A 26934-nucleotide genomic window follows, 5' to 3' on the forward strand; every position below is an offset into this window, starting at 1 on the left:
TACTCCTCTCCACAAACATTTTACTTTTTGCAAAAGCTTCCTATCTGAAATGTGCCAGAAAGCTCCAATCTTAAATACTGATTATTTCCAAAATTCTTCTGATTCCATAATTGCCAACTTTCATTAGAATATCTTGTTAGTTTGTTGATTGGTTAATTTGGAAAATTTAATGTTCTAGAAACTTTTTAGTACACTCTGGGAACCGTTGAGTAAAGAGAAATCATTTTCATAAAATGATGCCTATAAATTTGCCTTTTCACTAGTTATACAGCTCACAGTTAAAACAGATTCGCTGTTCCTCCTATTGTAATTGTGTGCTCCTCAATTTTATGTTAATATTTAAAATGCGACAACAAATTTTCTTTCTTAATCTCAAACATGTCTACATAAGATGTGCAGGACAATGAGTCAGTCAGTTAATGCCCAATATCTATACTATCAACACCACTGTGTTGTTATCATTTATTTGGAACTTACCATTCCTTTTTTTATAAAAGCCAAGAAGACTACTGTGCCAGTAAACTGTGAAGTTACTGTATGAGACTACATATGTAAAGCATTCTGTACTGGGTCATCAATCTATATATTACAGGACTGAATAGTAACAATTATTGTGCTAATCTTCCAGAAGATAAATGCTTAACATAGTGTCCATTACAGTGACTGACAACCTGGTATGTACACTTGAAGACTATTAATTGTGACAAATCTAATCATCAGACCATGAATATTGATTATAAGTAAAAGTGAAAAAATTTAAAATTCATTACTACATTGTGGCATATTTCATGTCACATAATTCTGTAAGATACATTCACAACAGCAAGATCATCAACACCATATGCCAGTGCAGCTACCAAAGGCTCGATATCAGGTGAACGAGGTTACTAGTAGTAACACTATCTTAAAAACTTTGTTCAGTTGACCTAGTTGGCAGTACCGGTACTTTATAAGGGCCTCTTGGCAGATTTACCATGTTGACTGCAATAGAGAGGCAAATGGGCCTAGCAAATCACCAATGCAACTCAACAGAAGAAGCAGCAGTGGCACACTCTTTTGGGGCTCATATGCAGATAAGTTTCAAGCTGAACAAAAGGAACAATTCCTCCAGTAATTACATTTGGTGGAAATCAAAGAGATTGGAATGACAACTGTGATACTACCTGCATGCATGAACAGGATACATTTAATGGCTGCATTACTGTGAACTGGTCTGTAAGTAAATCTGGAAAATTAGAAAATATACAGGTGGAAGTGGAATGGGTGTAAATAGATATTTTAGGAATCACTGATATGTGATGGACAGAAGAGAATGATTTTTGGGGTGGAGATCATAGGTTTTTCATACTGGACCAGAAAATGGTAGAGCAGGAATGGGGAATATGCAATTGAGTAAACATAAAGATGACATTTTGAGTTGCAGACAGGCACAACAAAAAGACTATAAACATTAAGTTTCTGGTCAAAGCCTTTGTCAGAAAAGAGAAACACACACACACACACACACACACACACACATACATACACACACACTTTCACAGAAGCAAGCCCACTTTATGCACCACTGCTATCTTTCGCTGGACTGAGCGGCCACAGATACAGCAGTCGTGTGTGTGTGTGTGTGTGTGTGTGTGTGTGTGTGTGTGTGTGTGTAACAGCAATCTATCCTTTCCATAACTGTTGGTATTCCAACCATTCCAACCTGGACTGTCTACTGCTCGATAGAGCAAATGAGTATCTGTGGGGAACTGAAAAAACATTGACTGTGAAACTAAATGGATATCCAGTAGATATTGCCCTTTCATGTAAATAGATTTTACTTTCTTGTTCAATAGTGTAAATGGTTACCTGTGAGGGAATTGAAATAACAATGACTCTGAAATTGAATGGACAACCAGCAGATATTGCAATTATACACATTGACCACAAATGCAGATGATACACAGCTGAATAAGTGTATGATAATATAAATGAACTTGGGAAATGTGTCAATTTCTAATGTTTAAAGGTGACTAGTGGGTGTTGACTGCAGGCTCATCTCAACATTTAAACCTGAAAAAATTGTATCCATATTTTTAGTTTGCTCCTTCTCAATGATCAGTGTTAAGTGATAATGGTGAACAATCTGCACTGTTCATAAATTTGTTAAATGGCTTACAATGTTGGGTCCACACACATATTTTCTGCTATTCATGCATTTTCATAAAAGAAATGTCCTGAAAGTAAACTTACTGTAAACTATAAACACAAAATAGAGAAACTATTTCCATAAAACAAAAGTACTTCCAGTAAATCCAGCAACAAATGTGCAGGAGTTGTAAGCAGTGATACAACACACAAATATTACTGACTCCTTCATAAAAAGTCATGCAAGACTGTGTATACGAACACTGTCTTCTTTACACGAAACCTCTTTAGTAACCTAATGGCTGCTGTTGACCACTTTTTGCTCCTCTCTCACACATCTTGTAGTTAACATTCTATTTATTTTCTTTCTTTCATTAATCAGTTTACAGTTTGTGCCCCTTAGTCTTATTCCTTCTCTCCTCTGAGTTCCTGTACAAGCCCTTAGCAGCCTATCTCCTTCCTTATAGATCGCTATCTGAACCATAACCATCTCCTCTTTTTTATGATACATCGTTTTCATACCCCTCCACATTAGCTTCCTCTCTCTAATAACCACTGCATACAAAGCAGAAGGAGTTATTTACACACTAAAGATAATAATGCCAAAATGCTCTATCAATCTTACCTTCATCATTGAGTAACAATTTATCATTCTCACAATAAGGTACTAACAGACTGTGAAGATATCGGAGAAAAGTTTTTCGATCCACTGTCATGTGACTGCCCTGCATGACAGGTGTGTTGTGCAGGTAGTCTTGGCATGCATTGCTGGGGCTACATTTGCAGGTGGGCATGACTAAGCAAAGAGAGGGGAGGAGGAGAAGATGGATAGTGAGAGGGGAGAGAAGATTGACTGTGAGAGGGTGGATGGGGGGAAGGAGGAGGAGGAGGAGGAGGAGGAGGAGGAGGTGAGGAGATGGACAGAGAGAGGCGAGGATGAGACAGACATAGAGACAGGGTGGATGAGATGGGCAGGAATAGGGGAATGGAGATGAGAGATGGAAAGAGAGAGAGAGAGAGAGAGAGAGAGAGAGAGAGAGAGAGAGATGGGGGGGGGGGGGAAGGTGAAATGGATGGACAGAGGTTGGAGGATGAGGATGAGGTGGAGAGATGGACGGAGAGCTGGGCAGGCAAAGAGGGTGGCAGAAGGAGATGGATAGAGAGAGAAGAGGGGGTGGAGGAGGTGGGCAGATAGAGGAGGGGGGGGGGGAGGAGGAGGAGGTGGACAGATAGACAGCCTACTAATGAATACAGTGTAAGGGAAGTCCTCACAGTTGGGAACACTTCAGACAGCTTTTAACTGTGAAGCACTCTCAACTATAAAATCAAAATTACAGCCACTATCATCACTGTACCAATACAACATCACTGTAACAATACAAATGTCATTCACACCTAAAGCTGTGCACATTGCACACATTTTTGTACTGCCAGGCACAGGTGACAATGTACACAAACCACTGACATGCAAAAACTTGCATCACACTGGGGTGAAGAAAAAAAGGCATTCACAGAGAAAAAAGGGCAGGGTGGGAGGGGGAGGGAGAGGAGGCCAGGGTAGACAGAGAGGGGGAGGAGGATATGGACAGATATGAGAGGAAGAGGAGATAGGCTGTGAGAGGGGAGATGGGCAGAGAAAGGGGGGTACAGGAGGACAGAGAGTAGGGAGGACACAAGGACAAAGGAAGTGGGGGGAGGAGATGGTGAACTGAGAGGGGGTTGAGGAGAAACTGCATGTAATATACGTGAGGTATGCATGTTTGGGCAAAGATGCAGGGAAAAGGCTAGTATTTTGAATACATACTAACCCATTTATAGCAGTCTTGAATATAAAATTAGATGCGTATAAGCATAAAACATGTTCCTGTATTGTTTGCGTGTGAGAGATGCTTGCAGATGTATCAGGAGTTCCATTTCATCGCATATAAATATCTCCCAGATGAGGACACCTCCACTACCTGCCTGATAATGCTCTCTTGGCAACATACTCATAGCCTATCACGGGCCTGCATCCACATGTACTGCAACCAATTGTGGTGTTCCTGCACGCACACTAATCTCCATGTCCTGACACTGGCAGTGAGCACATGTGTGGTGATAGTGAGTTCTGTACCCCATTTTGAGGTGATATGGATGGTAAGATTCTTCAACCTTCACCAGATGTTCCTGTTGTCCAGCACCAATTGTTGCACAGTAGCCCTTCTATCGATTGGTTTCACTCTGAAGTTAATTTAAAATATTCACGGTGAAAACATTATCAATTGTTTTGCACCATTTAACACAGTGGCTAGAGGCCCCTGGGCTATTATATTCACATTATGCAATGTTTTACAGCTTAGTGGCTGCTATTAAAAGTTTGCTGTTCTGTGAGAACTTCCACATGCTCCAACTTACTGATCTCATTTTAGTTATCTTTAATAATGACAAAATTGTAAGTTCTTTTTAAAAAATAAACCTGCCACATAATACAGGGTGACAATTATTGAACTATATGAAATAAAATCATCATAACTTCTGAACAGTTTGCGTTAGGACGTTCAAACTGCATGGTTGGCCGTGGGCCAGGATGGGAATTAGTATCATTTGGTTTGACTTGGTTTAGTGACGAAGCCCACTTTCATTTGGACGGGTTCGTCAATAAGCAAAATTGGCATATTTGGGGGGACTGAGAATCCGCATTCCTCAATTGAGAAGTCTTCTTCACCCTCTACTGGTGCCTGTGTGGTGTGCAATTCCCAGTCACAGAATAAACGATATGATATTCGTTGATGTCATGGCAACTATAGAATGGTGTGTGAAGGTTTTGGAAGATGATTTCATCCCAATTATCCTGATTTTGACAAGATGTGGTTCATGCAAGATGGAGCTAGACTCCATCAAAGCAGGAGAGAGTTTGATGTCCTGGAGGAGCACTTTTGGTACCACATTTTGGCTCTGGAGTACAAAGAGGTCACTGGCACATGCCTTGATTGGCTGCTGTATTCTCCTGATCTGAACACATGTGATTCTGTTTTTGGGACTATATTAAAGACAAGGTACACAGCAATAACCCCAAAACCATTGCTGAGCTGGAAACAACTACTAGGAATGTCATAGACAGCACTGATGTTCCAACACTTCAGTGGGTCATGCAGAATTTTACTATTTGTCTGCACCACATCATTGCCAATGATGGCAAGCATATAGAACATGTCATAACGTAAATCCAAATACCTCTAGCAACACTTACATGTTGAATAAAGCGTGTGCATGCTGTAGTTTGTAACTAATTTATGTTTTTTTTCATATAGTTCAATAAATGTCACCCTGTACATGATTTTGTATTTATTTTATGTTTCAATCAATCATTCATAACAGTGGATGACTGACAATAAATACATGCAAAACAGTCAAAAAAATGATTTAAATTTTTGTCCATATTATAGCTGCTGTTATTGTAAAACTTAAACGCATGGTGATTACTCTAATACTGCTGTTATTGTAAAACTTAAACACATGGTGATTACTCTAATAGATAAAGAAATATGACTTACCTCTTGCATAAATCATTGAGTTTGCGCACTGAATATAATGATCCTAATTCGTTACAATATTCTGTTACAAGCTGCTTTTCTACAGTAAATTCATTATTTTCTTGTGATTCTATCCTGTAAATAAGTAATAATTTTGTAAAAAAAGTATTTCCATCCTAAAAAATATTACTTCAGTGAAAAATTAATATAAATGGATAAAAGGGTGAAAGTGGAAAGATAACATTGTAACAGTTTGCAAGAGACTTTTGAAATGGATGCTAGGAATTACTGGATGAGATATTGTGAGGGGGTAAAACTGGAATGGATGTTCTGCACAAAACAAATAAGAAACACAAGTATGAGACTTGCTGTACTGGCAGTATTTGTATGTGTGGCCAGGGATGCTATTTTTTAAGCATGCATTGATCTCGTCTGCTGGTGTTTACTTGGGGATAACTGTGTTAATCAAAAATCTCCTGACAACATGAGTAGAGCTCCTCCCATCACTTCAGAGTTTCTTCGTAAGTCTTGTAATGTTCTATCAATGGCTTTGAGCAATTTTTTATGTGCCATTGTGCATTCATCCCAGAAGATAATTTTAGCCTTGTTTAGAAGTTCACCCCATACAGATTCCCTAGAGCTTTTACATATTGCAAATTGTTCTTTGGCTATTTCAATGGTAATTGTCAGGTGCAGCGGGCAGTTCGTCGTCCTATAAGTGTGGTTGTAATGCCGGATAATGTCAGTATTGTTTATTATGTATTTTGCCAGCAATAGATTTATTAGAAACATTTTCCCGGTGTCACCTAGTGCATCCAAGTACATAATTCCACTAGTGTTGTTGTTGATCAGGTCCATCATAATGTCATAAATTTCCTTTTGATTGTCACTGAGGAGTGGTTTGTTGTGAGAAATGTATTGAAGCAGTTCGTTGATGATGGAGCTATTTTCCTTGGTAATTTCGAAGATTAGCACACTGACAGCATCATTTCATGGTGCTTGCATCCCAAGTTGTACTAAGGTCTGGTTGTTTATTGCTAAACATTTGTCTTCTGGGTGACTGAGTGTTTCACTGAAGATGTCGTTATTGATTTCAATAGTCATGTCAGGATAAGCTTGTCATATTTGATACAGTATGTTGTCACTCATACACTCTTTGAAGGAGTCCCATAGCTGTGTTGGATTCGATGGGTTACATGTTGTCAGAATTACAGCGAATAAGTCTCTCACTTTTCAGCTGAGTCTGTGAGTGAGGCTTCTTGTAGTTTTAGTTCTCAGTGATTGTCATTTTCCTATACTCCTAAGCATTGGCATGCTTCTCTGCACGTCTGGCATATGTAACAGTCAACAGTCTTGGGATCTGTGAAACTTGTTGGTCCCCATATTTCATGTGGCAACGTCCGGTGATAGAAACATTCAGCATTGTTCATCTACAGTGTATAGTCAGCCTAGTGCACCAGTTTTTATGTTTCCTGGGTATACTTCTACTGGAATTCCTTGCTTTCATCATTGAAAGATTTTTCTTCTTGTGTTCCATGTATAACAAGTAGGGACGCTGACATATTGTAATGTTTTGTGAATGGATCCACTTGGCACAGTTGATAAAAAGCTGTTAATGTTGCATTCTGAGGTGGTTTGCTTGCAATTTCTCTGGCAGTGTCTTTTGCGACATAAACTCTCTGTCCACTCTCCAAATGCACTGCTAGACAGTACGCAGCTGGTTTGTATTTCTATATGAGAAAACGAAAATGCTGATGTATCTTTCCATTTGCTACATGAGGAGCTTCTCATTTCTGTTTTGTTATTCACTGTCTTTGACTATTTGAAATACTGCCATGTCACTGCCTTTGTTCACATACTTACAGACCTATTTGATGGATTTCACCGAATTGCAGTATTCTGTGTTTACATGTGCTTGGAATATTTTGGCAAGTAGTGTGTTACATGGTACTACCCGTTGATTATCTATTTCCAGTTTCTCACAGCCTCATATTCGTAATTTTGCTATGAAGCCACCATTTTTGGGTTATCATCTTCTGTATTTGGGATAGCTGTCAACTCCGGTTTGTGTGTCGTCCAAGTATGGTTTTGGTTACTTTTTTGTACATTTTCCTTCACTTAAACATGGCAAATTGGGGTTTAATGGCTTGCTTGGTCATTGACTTATGATTATCACTACTATTTTGTCCAGTTCCGGAGCTTCTTGTGGATTGGGAAATTCAACCTGGACGATTTTGTCGATATCCATGGGATGAATTCTGTCATGAAGCCATATGAAATTGTGTGAGTGAGGCACTCGTTTTTGCCATTCAATTGTGTACATCCAGCACCTAATGGTTCCAAAGATGTGGTGTTTAGTGACGACTTCAAAAAATCTCATTTGTTTTTGTCAGAAAACTCAGGCTATTATGTACTGTTGATGCATGGCCGCTTGTCTGTATCTTGGTTGTTCTTTGATTTATGGCCATGATGAGTTGCATGTGAATGTTATGGAGAGGTCAGGTCATCGATATTTTCTTATGTAGGTCATGGCATCTTGAGTGTATTCATGCATGTGTCCAGACTTCCTATGTATGATGAGGGTAAGATTGTCATTGTTCCAGTAGCATAAATTTTTCTGTCATTTCTGATTCAGTCTTATGTAAAGCACCCGTTCCACTTATATTTTTGTATACATGTCCAACAGGAAGTGTTGGAACGAATAGTGAGTGTTAAGAATGTGATTATATGTTTCATTGTCTCTGATCATTAAGAGTTAAGAAAGAACTCCTTGGAAGTGATTTTTTTATCTTTGTTTATATGCCAATTTCAGGTTGGATTTGTTTCACATTAAAATGATATCCATCTTCTTCGTGTAGAAATATTAATGGGTATTGAAGGGCACCTGTTCTTCGTTGTACAATTATGTCATGGCTTTGTTTTCATAGTCCACAATTATGATGGCAACTTCGTCTATCTGAGGTGCATTAAATCGACATTCATCTTATCTAGGTGATCTTTTGTTGGCTCGAATTATAACTTTATAGTCGTCAGAAATCATTTGGTCTAGTGCTGTTTTGAATCAGTTGATTGTATGATATTTGTGTACGATCCTCTGTACATCTAGGAACTACTACTCATCTCAATTCACTGATATATGTGCATTGTTGATCAATTTCTGTTTCTTTGTTTCTGATGAAATATGCCTGCAGAAATTTATGGCCTTCATTGAGTAGTGGTAGTAAAGATGCCATATTGTGATAGATATGTCATTGGTTGGGGGGGGGAACCAATTTCATGTCTATTAGCGTCTATAACAGGGACACTTAAAGAAGTCATTTCGAAGAAGGTGTTGTATGCTTTTAAATTTTGTAAAAAGTGTTTTGATTCATGGGTTTTCCTGTTCATGTAATGTGACAACTCCTGCGGAGGTGCTTCCAGTGGTGGTAATTAAAGAACAGAATCCTGATGTTTCTCTACAGAATTTTTTCCTGTTGCAAAATTGGCAGATATTATCCATTTTTCAATTACGACTTGTTTGTGTTTATTACATTCTTTCACTGGATCATAATAGAGTGCTTCAGTTGTTAGGTTCTCATGTTTACTTGTCCTCGTCAGTGCCTCTAGTAGGGCGATATTTTCATGGCTGGCTTGAGTTCACAGTCTTGTATTATAAGATTGCATCGCAAATCTTGACTCTTCAATCCATTCATTTCATTGCTCTTTGGTTTATCTGCTTCTCACAGTGCTCATTCTTATTTGTTGGGAACTTAAATGTGCTTCGTGCTCTTCGCCAGTTTAGTTTTTTCGCTGTTCTTTTTGTTTTCGCCATTTTGCTTCAGAACTGGCAAGATCTCCTCCTCTTTTATGCCTGGGCACTGTCTAAAATGTAAATCAAATCAACTTTTTACTAACAAATACACTAAGTACACTTTGCACACTTTATTTTCGATCCATATTCAGTCACTATGTCAATTTGACTACTCACACTTCACTGTTCATTTTTATTCACTCACCGCACTAGTTTTTCCGTTACTCCTTTCGTCACTGATAAGAAACTGTGGTTTGAACCCATGATGGGTCTTGCTTTATATACCCCAATATCAAATACCAATGGGTAGCTCCACCAGTGGTGAATTCCAGAACGTACCAAAAAGGCTTTGAATGATCCACAATATTCCAGAACATTCCACAACCTTTGAGATTGTTCTGCAATGCTCCACAATGATCTGGAATGTTCCCGAACATTCTGGATCTTCTCAAATGTTCCCTACTACTCCCGAATGTTCCAGAACATCCCAGGTCAGTGTGGAACATTCTGGAATATTGTGGAATACTTTCAAATGTTCTTGAATATTCTCAAATGTTCTGGAATGTTCTAGAAATTTCTAGAGGGAGAAACTTGCCTGCTCTTATGTCTTCAACAGCACACCATTCAGGTAAAAATAGGAACCTTCTTCATGGATAGGGGATAGAGGGCTACCACACCATGTAGCTCCACTGATCATACCAGGACTCGTTTCTGAGTTTTAGTGGCATGCAAACTGTACACTTACTTTTATAATATAAACATTATATATATTGATTACATGTTCCACAAATCATATTCACATTAAATGTTATGTAGATGATGTTGACTGAACAAAAATGTAGCAAATATATTTATTTTTAAATGCTGACTATTTACAAGCTTCTTTCTGTATATATAACTACTTAATTTATAGTCACGAATTTCCATACAAGGAGTTGTTAATATCTTAAATCTACATTTGGTACACTTCTGCCACCTGGCAGACACTTTATTCCTATGGTTAGTCTGTTAACGTGATTTATAGCTGCATTTTACCCATTTCTGTGCCAAAGTTAGAATCGTTTAACAGTAAACACAATTATTTTTCCTTTTGGTGTTGTACTTGAGAATGTCTCTTACTGTCAAACTCAAGTGGATTGCTGAAAAATGTACTGAGAGGCTGCAGTTATCATTTCCAGCTTCTTAAAGAGACAGCTGCAAGGCGTACATGTGTGAACCCCAAAAATTCCAATTACTGTCTTTTGTGCAAAGAAAATATTTTTTGTCAAAATGATGAGTTAGCCCAAAATATTATCCCATATAACATCAGTGAATGAAAATATGCAAAATGTGTTAATTAACTGACTTCTGTATCTAAAAGTATATATATATATATATATATATATATATATATATATATATATATATATATATATATATATATATATATATATTGCAATTTCAAATGTGATTGTATTCAGCACACTGGAAGTATGAATTACAAAATGTCTTCAGTCACAAATTTTTCGTGTTTTATTAAATACACAATGCTTTTCAGAACTTGTGGATCCATCATCAGATGTAACTTGTCTTAATATATGATTTATTTTTGCTCTTGAATGAGGTGAAAAAGTTTGTTGTTAGGTTACGAATTTCGTAAGTCAAATGCGGAAAACACGTGTGAAATAGTGGAAATAATGAACAGTGTAAACTTGCCACATAATCCAAGAAAAGTGTTTTTAACACCATTATACATTCTTTTCATTCATATCACTTCACTCAAAAAACATATTGCATACACATGTTAGTAAATACATCACAGATGTTGTTGCACATGGTGTTATCAAAACTGAATTTATTTTTAGTGCCAGAGATCTAATTATTAAACAAATGACATATGCAGGGAATAACTTTAGCATAGGTCTTTAAAATTACTGAAGTAACTATGGCTTGTGAAATCTGGTTGTTCATTTAACACATATTGTGGTTTTTTTATTTTATGGAGGTGTATCTCCAGTTGTTCTAACAGATTTAGGGTGTTACCATTGGCTTCATTATGTAGTACTATCAAATTGTTTTCTTGACTGTTGATGATATGTTTTGTTTCCAACGTATGTTGTGCAATAACTGATTTTTTTGAAGTAGTTGAGCCTGAAAGCGGGTTTTGAAGTTTCTGCGTGTTTTCCCTACGTAGTACACAGAACAACTGCAGCAAAGTACACTCTACTGTTGTTGAATTTTTGTGTATTTGATTTTATGTTATGGACAGCTAAGTTTCGTAACTTATTAGTAGTTAAGAATGCAAATATTACATTTGTTTTTTTGAAAAGGGTAGCGATTTTTGTGAAATGGGCTCCAGGTATGAGATACTGGCAAATATTTTCTCTTCTTTCACAGTGTAGCCATTTGCTGTCTTACTTTCATGTATTTGTCATTGCAGAACAAAATCAGAAAAATGGTTAACAGATGCAGTTTCCACTTCACAAAAAAACAAGCAAAAACATGCATTTTAATGAATCCCACTGCCTCAAGACTGAGAGCTCAACCGAAGACCCATAAACCTCATATTCCATTGAGGCCTACTGTTAATTCTAAAAATACACTTGCCTCCAAAGTCTCTCAATTACTGAATGAAATTCTGAAGAAACACTATTGTCGCAAGTTATGTGTGTTGCACTTGCGATCTCATTATTGCGTTCTTGCCCGCAGCGAGAATAAGATACATGCGACGTGTAATTCTGTTCAACACTTTATTTAGATGAGAAGTTTATTTTAAGATCACATAAAAGCAGGGAAAACATTATCAACATTTCCAGTGCAATGAATATTACCAGGTTTTTTTTTTTTTTTTTTTTTTTTTTTTTTTGTAACTAAGTGAGGAAAACAGTAACAGGAATACTAAACAGTAACAGGAGTACTAAAAATTATTAAATTCATGGAGCATGGAGAAAGCGTCTCACAACACTCCTGGTGGTCAGTGCGAGAACCATGTTGACATGCGCCAGCCCATCAGTCGATTAACTGACATCTGTTTTGGCTGACGCCCGATGTCACTACACCAGCCCCCCTTGGGAAAGCAGAGCACTGTCCTTGGATTAAGCCAGAAGTGACGTCCCTGAAGCATGCTGGGAAGTGTACCCATTGTCTGGAACATGTTTGCCATTCAATTGGAACTGGTGATGTTGCTGGTGGAGGTCACTGAGTGGCATGTGGAGGTTACACCTCATTGCGTTGCAGAGGTGAATGTGGAGAGTCTAGTAGGACGAACGCTGGTTTCACTCTATCAATGGAAACAGTATTCATCTTGCCACTGACTATGATATCAAATGTTTTGTCACTTCTAATGATGACACAAAGCGGACCGGTATAGGGCAGTGTGAGTGGTGGTTTGACGCCCTCTACTCGCAACATTACGTGTGTACAGGATCATAACTCTCAGGGCATGAAAGTTTGCGATGTATCATGGCGCAATGCTTGTCACAGTCAGATCTGCATCAGCCTTTCTCTGAGGTGGGTGACAAATACTGGTACATTAACATCATCCAATGAAATTGTTTGTGGGTCCACGAACTCACCGGGAGGCCGGAGGACTTTTGCTGGTGAGGCATCTAGATCCGGTGTATACATGTTATGTAGGTTGAGCAAAACCAATGGTAAGGCAGAGGTCCACTGTGATTCATGACACACTAAGGCAGCTTTAAGTGATCGGTGCCAGCATTTAATCACACCATTACTGGCAGTTGTGTGATGTAATGCACTGCAAAATTTACTTAGTTAGTCAAATAGGTCAGATTCAAACTGCTGTCCTCTGTTCACGGTTATATGAAGCAGAGAACCAAAATGGGCGCTCCAGTGTGACACAAATGCAGTGGCTAGTGTCTCAGTAAAAATGTTATCTACCAGAATGGCCTCTGGCCAGCTCGTGAATTGGTCTATTACTGTCAGTGGTAGCGTTGCCCTGCTGAAGGGGGCAGCGGACCTACTACATCAATATGAATATGGCAAAAATGTGCTGTTGTGTCTGGAAATTTGTCCACTGGCACAGAAATCTTGGTGCACTGGCCCTGCAGCGAGCCCATGTGCAACAGCGTTTTTTTATTCCAGGCCACACAAAACAGCCAACTATTAGTTTAATTGTTGCCTTCACACTGGGGTGACATAAATTATGTAGACTTTCAAAGGCTTGCTTGCATAGCGCCGTAGGAATGAACGGACAAGTTTTCCCAGTTGAAACCTCACAATATAGCTTTGTGTTTGTAGCTGGAACATTGGCTGAATTTGAAGGCCAGACGTGGCATCTTGCAAACAATCTCGAAGTTCCAGGTCAGACTCCTGTGCTTGGGCTAGCTGTGTGAAATCTATAGTCTTCGTGATACTTCTCAGCCGTGATAGACAATCTGCAATGACACTGTCAATTCCCAATAAATGCCATACATCAGTAGTGAATTGTGCGATGAACTCCAGTTGATTATATTGTCTCGGAGAACATTTGTCATTATTTTGCCAAAAGGCATAGGTGAGGGATTTATGGTCTGTAAAAATGACAAAAACTCCAGCCTCCAATTGTTTACAGAACTGTTTAATGGACTCATTAATTGCCGACAATTCACAGTTGTATGCACTCCACTGTTGCTGTGCAGGAGACAGCTTTCATGAAAAGAATGCGAGAGGCTGCCAGGCTCCGTCTATATACTGTTGCAAGGCAGAACTGATTGTCATCTGGCTAGTGTCTACTAGAAATGGGAGAGGTGCTTCCAAAGCCGGATGCGCAAGAAGGGCTGCGTCTGCTATATTTTTCAAGGCCGCTTCGAACACGTTTTTCACCCACTCTATCCACAATAATGGCGTTTTGTCTTTAAACTTAGGACCAGCTAAAGCTGTGGTAAGAGGCTCTTGGTGTTCTGTTGCACGCGTAGGTGATCTCAGTAGAAATTAAGGACTCCCGAGAACCGTTGCAGTTCTTTAGCAGTTTCTGGCCGTGGAATACTCAATATATCCTCTACTTTCTCCGGTGGTCTAAAAATGTAACCTCTGTCTGGCCAAAAACACACACTGAGGTGTTCAACACTACTCCGTATTTGTCAAGGCATTTAAATACCTCAATCAGGTGCTGTTTGTGTTCTTCCGGGGTCACTGAAAAGATGAGTATATCATCAATATATGCAAAACAGCACTGAAAGCCTTGCAAAATGGAATCTATGAGTCTTTGCCACATTTGGGCAGCATTTTTCAATCTGAAAGGCATAAACAGACAAAACGGCATTATAATGACCATTTTCGGAATATTTCTTTCAGCAACAGGAATCTGTATATATGCCTTTGCACAATCTAATACGCTAAACACCTTTTTTCCACATAATGTGTAATTATAATGTTTCAAGATACGAACAGGGTACCGATCCGGTATTGTCTTAGCATTCAAGGCTCGGTAATCACCACAAGGACGCCATGCATCGTACTATTTTGGCACTAAATGGAGGGGTGACGACAAAGGCCCCGCTAGATGGATGAATGAGGCCTTCCTTCAACATTGTATTAAATTCCTCCTTGGCAACAGCCTTTAGGTCAGGAGCAAGACAATTTGATCTACACGAAATTGAAGGGCCTGCGGTAGTATTGATATAATGTACAGTGTGGTGACATACCTTTTGTGGGGCCCCAGGAGGCCTTATGTTAGCCGGGAATAGGTCCAGAAGTACGGTATACTCATCACTCTTCAACTGGATCAATTTCGTGCCATATATGCCATGCTACGTCGGAATCCATCGTTAGATAGTCCCTTGACACTGTCTATTATGCGGGCATTGGCGACGTCCGGCAGCAGTCAATAATGCATTAAGAAATCGGCTCTGCTTATAGGCTCGGTTACGTCTGCCACGGTGAAATTACACTTCAAGGTACAATGTAATCCCACGTCCACCTCAATGTGCTGCATTCCATACGTCGTGATAGTTAAATTATTAGCTATGAGAAGGCAAAACGAGGTGGCTGGCTGATACTTGTGTAACAGGGTCCATGGCAAAATACTTAAGTCAGAACCCTTGTCCACCAAATACTTGTGCCCTGTCTTGCGATCTGTCATAAAGAGACACAAGGATGGTGACTGACAGTCTGGAGCAATTACTTCTGCCTGTCACTTACAAATGAGAAAGGTACATGGCAAAGTGCACTAGTGTGCCTGATCTCCGAATTTCCTGTGGCACCAACACATGTCTATCTGGGTTGAACCTTCGGCTATGGCAGAGTTCGCTGAGGAACGTCATCTAGATCTTCTGTAGAATCATCCTCTAGTGTACCTGTCAGACAGTAGTTCACCCATCTGCTCACTCAGCATGTCAACCTTGCTCACGAGACTGTGGTAATCCGCCCGCTTTACCACCGAGGTACTATTACACACCATTGTAATTTCAGGGTAGTAGGTCGGTACGACTGAAACCTGGTAGTTAAGGAAGGCAGGATTCGGTTACGATTGTGGATGGGGCCATAATCAATTACTATTGGTTACCTTTTACAGTTCCACGCATTTATTTTTAAAACAGTAATTCCAGACTTGACAATAAATAAAAAATACCACACGTTATTAAAATAACTGTGTAAATAAATGTGTTTTCAGTGCATTACAATTTAGCGAATTACCATAAAATAAAGATATAAATAATGTTTTAAAAAAACAAGGCATTGTGATCATGGCTGAAGGCCTTACACGACAAGAATGGCAATAAATTAAGAATGTTTAAGAACTCGCTGCAATTTACAACTTACAGGTATTGAAATATTAAAAGGTAAGTGGTCACAAACACAGCAGAAGGTGTCAGAGGCCAGGAATGGCAGTAAATAAGGTTTTAAGGCTCACTGCTAAAATACAAACACCAAATTATTATTATTTTTTAAGCAAATGACCACAATCACGGCTGAAGGCCCTACATGCCAGGAACGGCAATATATAAAAATTTCTTTAAAAACCTGCTGTAAAACAGCCAATACAATAGCAAAGGTTAATTTAAAAGGACAAGCAACTGATCACTAAACGGGTGAGATAAAATGATGGTAAACTTGGTAACACAACCATTTAAAACCTGCTGTAATGCCAAAAATGGCAATTATATCAAAAACTTAAAACCCTGCTGTAAAACAGCAAATACAATAGCAAAGGTTAATTTAAAAAGACAAGCAACTGTTCACCACATGCCAGGAACGGCAATAATATTAAAAAATTTAAAAATCTGCTGTAACCAGGCAATGAAATAGCAAGGTTAATTTAAAAAAAAAAAAAAGCAACTGACCACCACAGGGAGAATAAGACAATAAAACACAAGAACCAAGGGGCCACAGACAGTGCTCCAGGAATCGACCTCTGAGAGGATTCGGCAACAAACTTTTTCGCGAGGGATGAGATAGGCAGCCAAGAGTTGCACTCACTTCACAAGATGGAAACTCAGACCAGTGGCAGACTAGGAATGACCAATGATAATCTTACTGAGGCTACCTGATGTCCGAGAAACCAAATGAAACGATAGAACAATATGCCAAAAGCACTCCACTCACTGCACTTCGCCTCGGCGATAGTACGAGCAGCAACACGAACCCAAGTCACTGGAGAATTGCGAGGTTTCTGTTCTTGGTTTGAAATGCACTCATCTTAAAGCTTGTTGGATCCAGTTTACCACGAGGTCATGCACCCTCGTGACCACAATCCTTCCATGCAGCAGCCCATGCGTGCCGCCAGCGAACCTGAGTCCCCAACCAAACTGCCACATGACACAGACAAACAACCACGTCGCCCCAAAGATAGGGCAACAGTTACTACATATCGATAGCCGCTGCTGCTGCCACTAGCGGACAGGCAACGCTTGTGAAACGAGTGGTGCCAGTCAACAAGAGAAGAAGACAAAATAACCACAACTATGCTAACCAAACGATACGGTCTGGCCTCCAATAGAGGGCGGAAACCTACCAACAGCACCAACACGAGCCGCAGCATGGCTCAACGATGATGTCTTGAATTCAATCCGCCAGGTCTGCAACAGCATCTAGCAACATGTCAATTTGCGATGCTACACTCCTGGAAATGGAAAAAAGAACACATTGACACCGGTGTGTCAGACCCACCATACTTGCTCCGGACACTGCGAGAGGGCTGTACAAGCAATGATCACACGCACGGCACAGCGGACACACCAGGAACCGCGGTGTTGGCCGTCGAATGGCGCTAGCTGCGCAGCATTTGTGCACCGCCGCCGTCAGTGTCAGCCAGTTTGCCGTGGCATACGGAGCTCCATCGCAGTCTTTAACACTGGTAGCATGCCGCGACAGTTTGGACGTGAACCGTATGTGCAGTTGACGGGCTTTGAGCGACGGCGTATAGTGGGCATGCGGGAGGCCGGGTGGACGTACCGCCGAATTGCTCAACACGTGGGGCGTGAGGTCTCCACAGTACATCGATGTCGCCAGTGGTCGGCGGAAGGTGCACGTGCCCGTCGACCTGGGACCGGACCGCAGCGACGCACGGATGCACGCCAAGACCGTAGGATCCTACGCAGTGCCGTAGGGGATCGCACCGCCACTTCCCAGCAAATTAGGGACACTGTTGCTCCTGGGGTATCGGCGAGGACCATTCGCAACCGTCTCCATGAAGCTGGGCTACGGTCCCGCACACCGTTAGGCCGTCTTCCGCTCACGCCCCAACATCGTGCAGCCCGCCTCCAGTGGTGTCGCGACAGGCGTGAATGGAGGGACGAATGGAGACGTGTCGTCTTCAGCGATGAGAGTCGCTTCTGCCTTGGTGCCAATGATGGTCGTATGCGTGTTTGGCGCCGTGCAGGTGAGCGCCACAATCAGGACTGCATACGACCGAGGCACACAGGGCCAACACCCGGCATCATGGTGTGGGGAGCGATCTCCTACACTGGCCGTACACCACTGGTGATCGTCGAGGGGACACTGAATAGTGCACGGTACATCCAAACCGTCATCGAACCCATCGTTCTACCATTCCTAGACCGGCAAGGGAACTTGCTGTTCCAACAGGACAATGCACGTCCGCATGTATCCCGTGCCACCCAACGTGCTCTAAAAGGTGTAAGTCAACTACCCTGGCCAGCACGATCTCCGGATCTGTCCCCCATTGAGCATGTTTGGGACTGGATGAAGCGTCGTCTCACGCGGTCTGCACGTCCAGCACGAACGCTGGTCCAACTGAGGCGCCAGGAGGAAATGGCATGGCAAGCCGTTCCACAGGACTACATCCAGCATCTCTACGATCGTCTCCATGGGAGAATAGCAGCCTGCATTGCTGCGAAAGGTGGATATACACTGTACTAGTGCCGACATTATGCATGCTTTGTTGCCTGTGTCTATGTGCCTGTGGTTCTGTCAGTGTGATCATGTGATGTATCTGGCCCCAGGAATGTGTCAATAAAGTTTCCCCTTCCTGGGACAATGAATTCACGGTGTTCTTATTTCAGTTTCCAGGAGTGTATAATGGCCTTCACCTGTGCTGGCAGACGGCTGCTCCACAATGTACATAGTAATGTATCAGGTACCGTGCACGTGTCAACCTTGCTTCTTAAATGATGGAGGTACTGATGTGGTTTTCTGTGACCAACATCCTCTGGTGTGATGAGAACCTGCCGCACCCATTCTCCCTGCAAAGCACACACTCTTCCTATTAATCCAGTCTTTAATTTCTTGTATAATTCTGTGTCTGAAAGTGAAGTTGTAATATGTTGAACCTCAGCTGTGTAGCCGTGGTCCAGCTGGCTGACCACCAGAGCAAACTTAGTGGAGTCAGCGGTCACACCAGCACAGAGGAAACTCGCTTCCACCTGTGCAAACCATAATGCTGGGTTGTGGGGCCAAAATGGCCGTAGCCACATGACCAGTCTTGAAATGGTTGGTGGGCCCATCCCCGCACCAATTTCTGATTCTTGAAGTTTGCCGCTAGCCATTTGTGCTGCTGATTTATTCTCTATCTAGCTGTGATCACGTCATCGGCCTTGCTGTGCTGGTACTGTGAATGGCTGAAAGCATAGGGAAACTACAGCTGTAATTTTTCCCGAGGGCATGCAGCTTTACTGTATGGTTAAATGATGATGGTGTCCTCTTGAGTAAAATATTCCAGAGGTAAAATAGTCCCCCATTTGGAGCTCCAGATGGGGACTACTCAGGACGACTTCATTATCAGGAGAAAGAAAACTGGCGTTCTACGCATTGGAGTGTGGAATGTCCCTTAGTCAGGCGAGCAGATTAGAAAATTAAAAAGGGAAATGGATTGGTTTCATTTAGATATGGTGGGAATTAGTGAAGTTCAGTGGCAGGAGGAACAAGACTTCTTGTCAGGTGTATACAGGGCTATAAATACAGAATCAAATATGGGTAAGGCAGGAGTAGGTTTAATAGTGAAAAAAAAGAGAGTGCAGATAAGTTACTATGCATAGTGAATGCATTATTGTAGCCAAGACAGCCACAAAGCCCATACCTACCACAGTAATACAAATTTATAGGCCAAATAGCTCCACAGACAATGAAGAGATTGAAGAAATGTATGATGCGATGAAAGAAATTATTTGGATAGTGAAGACAGATGAAATTTAATAGTCATGGGGGCCTGGAATTCTATAGCAGGGAAAGGAAGAGAAGCAAAAGTAGTAGGTGAATATGGAATGGGAGGTAAGCAATGAAAGGGGAAGTCACCTGGTAGAATTTTGCACTGAGCATAACTTAATCACAGCTAACGCTTGGTTTAAGAATCATGGAAGAAGGTTGTATACATGGAAGAGGCCTGGAGACACTGGAAGGTTTCAGATAGATTATATAATGGTAAGAAAGAGATTTAGGAATCAAATTTTAAATTGTAAGACATTTCCAGGGGCAGATGTGGACCCTGTCCACAATATATTGGTTGTGAACTCTAGATTAAAACTGAAGAAACTGCAAAAAGGTGGGAATTTAAGGAGATGGGATCTGGATAAACTAACAGAACCAGAGGTTGTAGAGAGTTTCAGAGAGAGCATTAGGGAATAATTGACAAGAATGGGGGAAAGAAATGCAGTAGAAGAAGAATGAGTACCTTTGAGAGATGAAATAATGAAGGCATCAGAGGATCAAGTAGGTAAAAAGATGAGGGCTGGTAGAAATCCTTGGGTAACAGAAGAGATATTGAATTTAATTGATGAAAGGAGGGGCAATAAATGAAGCGGACAAAAAGAATACAAACGTCTCAAAAATGAGATTGACAGGAAGTGCAAAATGGCTAAGCAAGGATGGCTAGAGGACAAATGTAAGCATGTAGAGGCATATTTCACTAGGGGTAAGATAGATGTTGCGTACAGCAAAATTAAAGAGACCTTTGGAGAAAAGAGAACCACCTGTATGAATATCAAGAGCTCAGATGGAAAACCAGTTCTAAGCAAAGACAGAAAAGCAGAAAGGTGGAAGAAGTATATAGAGGATCTACAAGGGCAATGTTCTTGAGAGCAATATTATGAAAATGGTAGAGGATGTAGATGAAGATGAAATGGGAGATATGATACTGCAGGAAGAATTTGACAGAGCACTGAAAGACCTAAGTTGAAACAAGGCCCCGAGAGTAGACAAATTCCTTTAGAACTACTGATACCCTTGGGAGAGCCAAACATGACAAAACTCTACCATTTGGTGAGCAAGATGTACGAGACAGGAGAAATACCCTTAGACTTAAAGAAGAATATAATAATTCCAATCCCAAAGATAGCAGGTATTGACAGGTGTGAAAATCATCGACCTGTCAGTTTAATAAGTCACAGTTGCAAAATTCTAACACGAATTCTTTACAGACAAATGTAAAAACTGATGGAAGCAGACTTTGGGGAAGATCAGTTTGGATTCTGTAGAAATGGTGGAACACATGAGGCTCTATTGACCCTACAAATTATCTTCAAAGATAGCTTAAGGAAAGGAAAACCTACATTTCTAGCATTTGTAGACATAGAGAAAGCTTTTGACATTGTTGAGTGGAATACTCTCTTTCAAATTCTGAAGGTGGCCGGTGTCAAATACAGGGAGCTAAAGGCTATTTCCAATTTGAACAGAAACCAGATGGCAGTTATAAGAGTCGAGGGGCATGAAAGGGAAGCAGTGGTTGGGAAGGGAGTGAGACTTGGTTGTAGCCTATCCCCGATGTTATTCAACCTGTATATTGAGCAAGCAGTAAAAGAAACAAAAGAAAAATTTGGAGCAGGAATTAAAACCCATGGTCAAGAAATGAAAACTTTGAGGTGTGCCGATGACATTGTAATTCTGTCAGAGACAGCAAAGGACCTGAAACAGCAGTTGGACGGAATTGACAGTGTCCTCAAAGGAGGATATAATATGAACATCAAAGAAAGCAAAATGAGGATAATGGAATGTGGTCGAATTAAATCAGGTGATGCAGAGGGAATTACTCATAGATTAGAAAATGAGACACTTAATGTAGTAAATGATTTTTACTATTTGGGGAGCAAAATAACTGATGATGGTCGAAGTAGAGAGGATATAAAATACAGACTGGCAATGGCAAGTTAAGCGTTTCTGAAGAAGAGAAATTTGTTAACACTGAGTATAGATTTACATGTCAGGAAGTCTTTTCTGAAAGTATCTGTATACAGTGTAGCCATGTATGGAAGTGAAACATGGATGATATATAGTTTAGACAAGAAGAGAATAGAAGCTTTCAAAATGTGGTGCTACGGAAGAATGCTGAAGATTAGATGGGTTGATCACATAACTAATGTGGGGGTACTGAATAGAATTGTGGGGAAGAGAAGAGGAATTTGTCGCAGAACTTGACTAGAAGCAGGGATCGGTTAGTAGGACACATTCTGAGGCAGCAAGGGATCACCAATTTAGTACTCGAGGGAAGCGTGGAGGGTAAAAATTGTAGAGAGAGACCAAGGAATGAATACACTAAGCAGATTCAGAAGGATGTATGTTGCAGTAGTTACTCAGATATGAAGAAGCCTCCACAGGATAGAGTAGCATACAGAGTTGCTTCAAACCAGTCTCTGGACTGAGGACCACAACAAAACATAGCAACATCTGAAATTAAAGTTATAGAAGTTCCTTCAGGTATCAGATTTGCCTCTTTTGATGTAACTAACCTATTTACAAATGTACTGACTGAAGAAACAATAGATATAATCTTTGAAAACTTAGTAAAACATAAGAAAATGTCAAATTCAGAAATATCAGGAGTCAAGGACATGTTGCAGCTAATATTCTCACACAATTACTTTACATTTAATGAGAAAGTTTACCAACAGAAGGATGTCTTGCCATAGGCAGTAGCATAACAAGTTTGCTGGCAGAGATATCTTTCAATCATCTGGACAGTAAGTTCTGTAAAGAAAACAATAGACTCAAAAGTGAAATAATATATAAGGAGCATTCAAACGAAACCTGGTCAATTGCGTAAAGTAACGGTAATGATTTTATTACCTCAAAAATTTAGTTACAGACAGTACACATACTAAAAAATACGCCAAAACTGTTGGCACATTTATCCCATTGTGACACTAGCTGGTCGATTCCATCCTTGAAGAAGCTAGTTGGCTGCTGTTGGATCCAGGCCTGGACCTAGTCACACACTCGTCCATTGTGAATTGCTGTCTGCGAATAGCTTGTTTTAGAGATCCAAACACATGAAAGTCACACGGTGAAAGGTCGGGACTGTACAGTGGATGTTCCAGCATTTTCCACCGGAACTGCTGCAATGTTGTTTTCACCACATTTGCCTTGTGTACGCGGGCATTATCATGCAGGAGGATTACGCCATTTGACAACATGCCTCGGTGTTTAGACTTGTTGGCTCGTCTAAAGTTCTGTAAATTGGCTTGATAGCGCCGCTAGGCATTAATGGAAGTTCCCCGTTCTAGGAACTTGACAAGCAGTGCGCCCTTGTGGTAAAAAAAGAAGGTTATCATGAATGTACCAGAAATGGTGTGCACGGCCTTTGATTTCTTTGGAGGTGGTGAAGTCACACGTTACCATTGCTTGCCCTGACGCTTGCTTTCTGTTTCAAAATGGTGACACCATGTTTCATCACCTGTGACAAAACGCGACAGAAAGCCGTATTCCTCCTCATGATAATGTTGCAGATGACTCAAAGACAGTGCCATTCAAGTATTGCACTGTTCGCTGGTCAGTTGGTGGGGAACCCATTCCACACAGATTTTTCGGTGACCACACTAATACCCAATAAACAATGGATCTTGTCAACAGTGATTCTGCGGTTATCCAAGACTAAAGCATTCACTTCTGCGACCATTTCCGGTGTGATGACACAATGAGCCTGTCCAGTCTGAGCATTGTCTTCCAGTGACTCACACCCCTCAAGGAATTGTTTGCCCCATTCCACAACACTTGAATGACTCAGACTGTACTCACCGTACACAGCCTTCATCCATCGATACATTTCACGGCCTCTAACTCCCTCTGCCGCCAAAAACTGAATCACTCCTCATTGTTCCTGCTTAGTCGCCTGCACGTTCAGTAGTGGACGATAACTTGTGTGATTACCTTCTCTTCGGCATGAAACCACACTGGTTCTATGCAACATCAAATAGTGCTCTTTAGCAATAGATGGTGCCACCATACCCGCAGTTATGTGGTGCCATCTTACGTGCAAGGCAAAGGTAGACAAACTAACCATGTTTCATTTGAACTAACCTCATATTACTGGAGATATGCTGCTATTCGATGGAACAAAAGAGGAGACTGAAGAACTAATTGCAGTATTCAATTCTTTACATAAACACATAAAATTCACAACATAACATGAGGACAGCAAAAGCATAAATTTCTTGGATCTAAAAATCACTAATCACCAACAAAAACATAAGTTCAGCATACACAGAAAACACACATACACAGACATAACAATGGACAACTCAGCATGCCATCCCACCACACAGACACGTTACATTTAGGTCCATGCTACACAGAGTACACTCTCTTGATTTAGAAGAAAACAGCCTCAGGAACGAGCTAGATACAATATAAAGCATTGCCATAAACAATGGTTACACAGCCAAAATAATTGACAATTTAGACAGACAAATACACAAACATAAGACAACAAATGGCCACACTGTGAAAGAAGCTAAACATTTGCCAGTACCCCATACCTGGGGACCTTATCACAAAAAAATTGCAAACCTTTTCAAAAAAACAAATGTAATATTTGCATTCTCAACTACTAATAAGCCAGGAAACTGACTTGTCCATACCATAAAATCAAATACACAAAAATTCAACAACAGTGGACTGTACAAAGCAACATGCTCCAGTTGTTCTGCCTACTACACGGCGAAAACACGCAGAAACTTCAAAATCCGCTTTCAAGAATATATTAGGAATCCAGCAAAACATCAAATTTCTGACATCACTGCAGCTGGAAGAAGATCCTGCAAGAACGGGACCAACAACGACTGAAGAGAATCATTCAGCGTGACAGAAGTGCAACCCTTCCACAAGTTGCTGCAGATTTCAATGCTGGGCCGTTGACAAGTGTGACTGTCTGAACCATTCAATGAAACATCATCAATATGGGCTTTCAGAGTCGAAGGTCCACTCATGTACCCTTGATAAATGCATGACACAAAGCTCTACGCCTCACCTGGGCCCGTCAACACTGTAAATGGACTGTTGATAACTGGAAACATGTTGCCTGGTCGGACGAGTCTCATTTCAAATTGTATCGAGCAGATGGATGTGTACAGGTATGGAGACAACCTCATGAATCCATGGACCCTGCTTGTCGGCAGGGGACTGTTCAAGCTGGTGGATGCTCTGTAATGGTGTGGGACGTGTTCAGTTGGGAGTGATAATGAGACCCCTGATACGTCTAGATAAGACTCTGACAGGTGACACACACATAAGCATCCTTTCTGATCACCAGCAACCAATACTGTCCATTGTGCATTCTGCGGACTTGGGCAATTCCAGCAGGACAATGTGCCAACCCACACATCTCAAATTGCTGGAGAGTGGCTCCAGGAATGCTCTTCTGAGTTTAAACACTTACACTGGCCACAAAACTCCCCAAACACGAATATTATTGAGCATATCTGTGATGCCTTGCAAAGTGCTGTTCAGAAGAGATCTCCACCACCTTGTATTTTTAGAGATCTATGGCCAGCCCTCCATGATTCATGGTGTCAGTTCCCTCCAGCACTACTTCAGACATTAGTCGAGTCCATTCCAGGTCATGTTGCGGCACTTCTGTGTGCTCGCAGGGACCCTACACGAGATTAGGCAGGTGTACCCGCTTCTTTGGCTCTTCAGTGTAAATAGTTGTATGAGTAGTGTGGCCATTTTGAAATCTAAACTGTGATTGGCTAAGTATCCCTTTTAGCACAAAAGTACGTGACAACCCAGGAGCAAAGTTTTTTTTAAAAAAATTCACATTTCAATGTACAAACCAGTTGCAGACTGTGATGTTTACATAGTGTTATTAATCTACAATTCTCCATACAGTCCTCCTGCTCACTCCAAAATGACATTTTCTTTTTGTTGTGGAAAAATTTGAGTCAATGTTTCTTACAGCATGAAATGCAGCATTTTGACGCTCTCTGATATGTGTTCTGCTTTACTTGCAATGATTGTGAGCCGTTTTCACTGTCATTATTGCAAAACTGTGTCCTTAATCATCAAAAAAACTGCCGTGAGAGGCAGGGATGATCCTGAAATTTCTTTTCATAAACCCACTCAACTTGTTGGTAATTCTGGTGCTATTCTCAGACTACCATAAGTATAATGTGCCTTCATTAGAATACATCATTACTGTACAAATAACAAAAACCCAATAACGAAAAACATAAAAAACTTTTACAGTGTTCTGCTGAAAGATCTGTTGGACATGACTAGACTTCTGTTGGACATGACTAATGGCACATCAGTTTCCATTTGCTTCAGTTTAACTGGTGTGGCACAATGCAAGGAAGAGTTTCTGAAGACATCATCGAATCTGACAAAAATCCAGACGATATTTTCAAACAAAACATATTCAGTTTTCAATGGTACTAACTGTGTACTATGGTCCCATCTGAAATTTTATCGTTCTACCATTTTAAATTTAACACAGCGTCAAGGCTATGTAAAGGTTAACATTCAGTTCACCCTCACAGGTTTGCCTAAAATAGATTTTACTGCTGAAAAATTGATTGCAATGCTTTCAAGAAAATGCTGGTATGGTATGTCTAAAGCAAGCACATTATATACAGTTTCATTTCATGTGTTAGGATGCAGAAACATTTGATCCAAGTAAGTATGCCAGATGCTGTAAATTTTTTATGACATTAGTAATGACTTTCTGTTTTATGATGTTCAGTTATGGTAGCATATTTAATGTGGCCGCAGTCTATACTCACTAAAACATAACAGGTTTTATTATAATGAACTGCAACATTTAAATGTACTGGAAAATGAAATGCAACTGGTGGAAAGATATTTTAAAACTATAGTGGTTCACTAAATCTGGCACTGAAGGAGTGTAAAATGTAGAAGACA

General features: G+C 40.6%; 1 protein-coding gene across 4 annotated transcripts in view; it reads right to left on the reverse strand.

The window, feature by feature from the left end:
- The window catches only part of LOC126236717 (AP-4 complex accessory subunit Tepsin-like), a 131726-nt gene that overhangs the window by 36161 nt on the left and 68631 nt on the right, over positions 1–26934 (reverse strand). For all 4 annotated transcript variants that reach the window (XM_049946240.1, XM_049946241.1, XM_049946238.1 and 1 more), the window contains one exon: positions 5661–5774. In XM_049946240.1, coding sequence (XP_049802197.1) covers positions 5661–5774 — 114 coding nt within the window. The remainder of the gene's footprint in view (positions 1–5660; positions 5775–26934) is intronic.

Source organism: Schistocerca nitens, chromosome 2 (genome assembly GCF_023898315.1).
Source record: "Schistocerca nitens isolate TAMUIC-IGC-003100 chromosome 2, iqSchNite1.1, whole genome shotgun sequence".
In the NCBI taxonomy this organism is placed as follows: Eukaryota; Metazoa; Arthropoda; class Insecta; order Orthoptera; family Acrididae; genus Schistocerca; species Schistocerca nitens.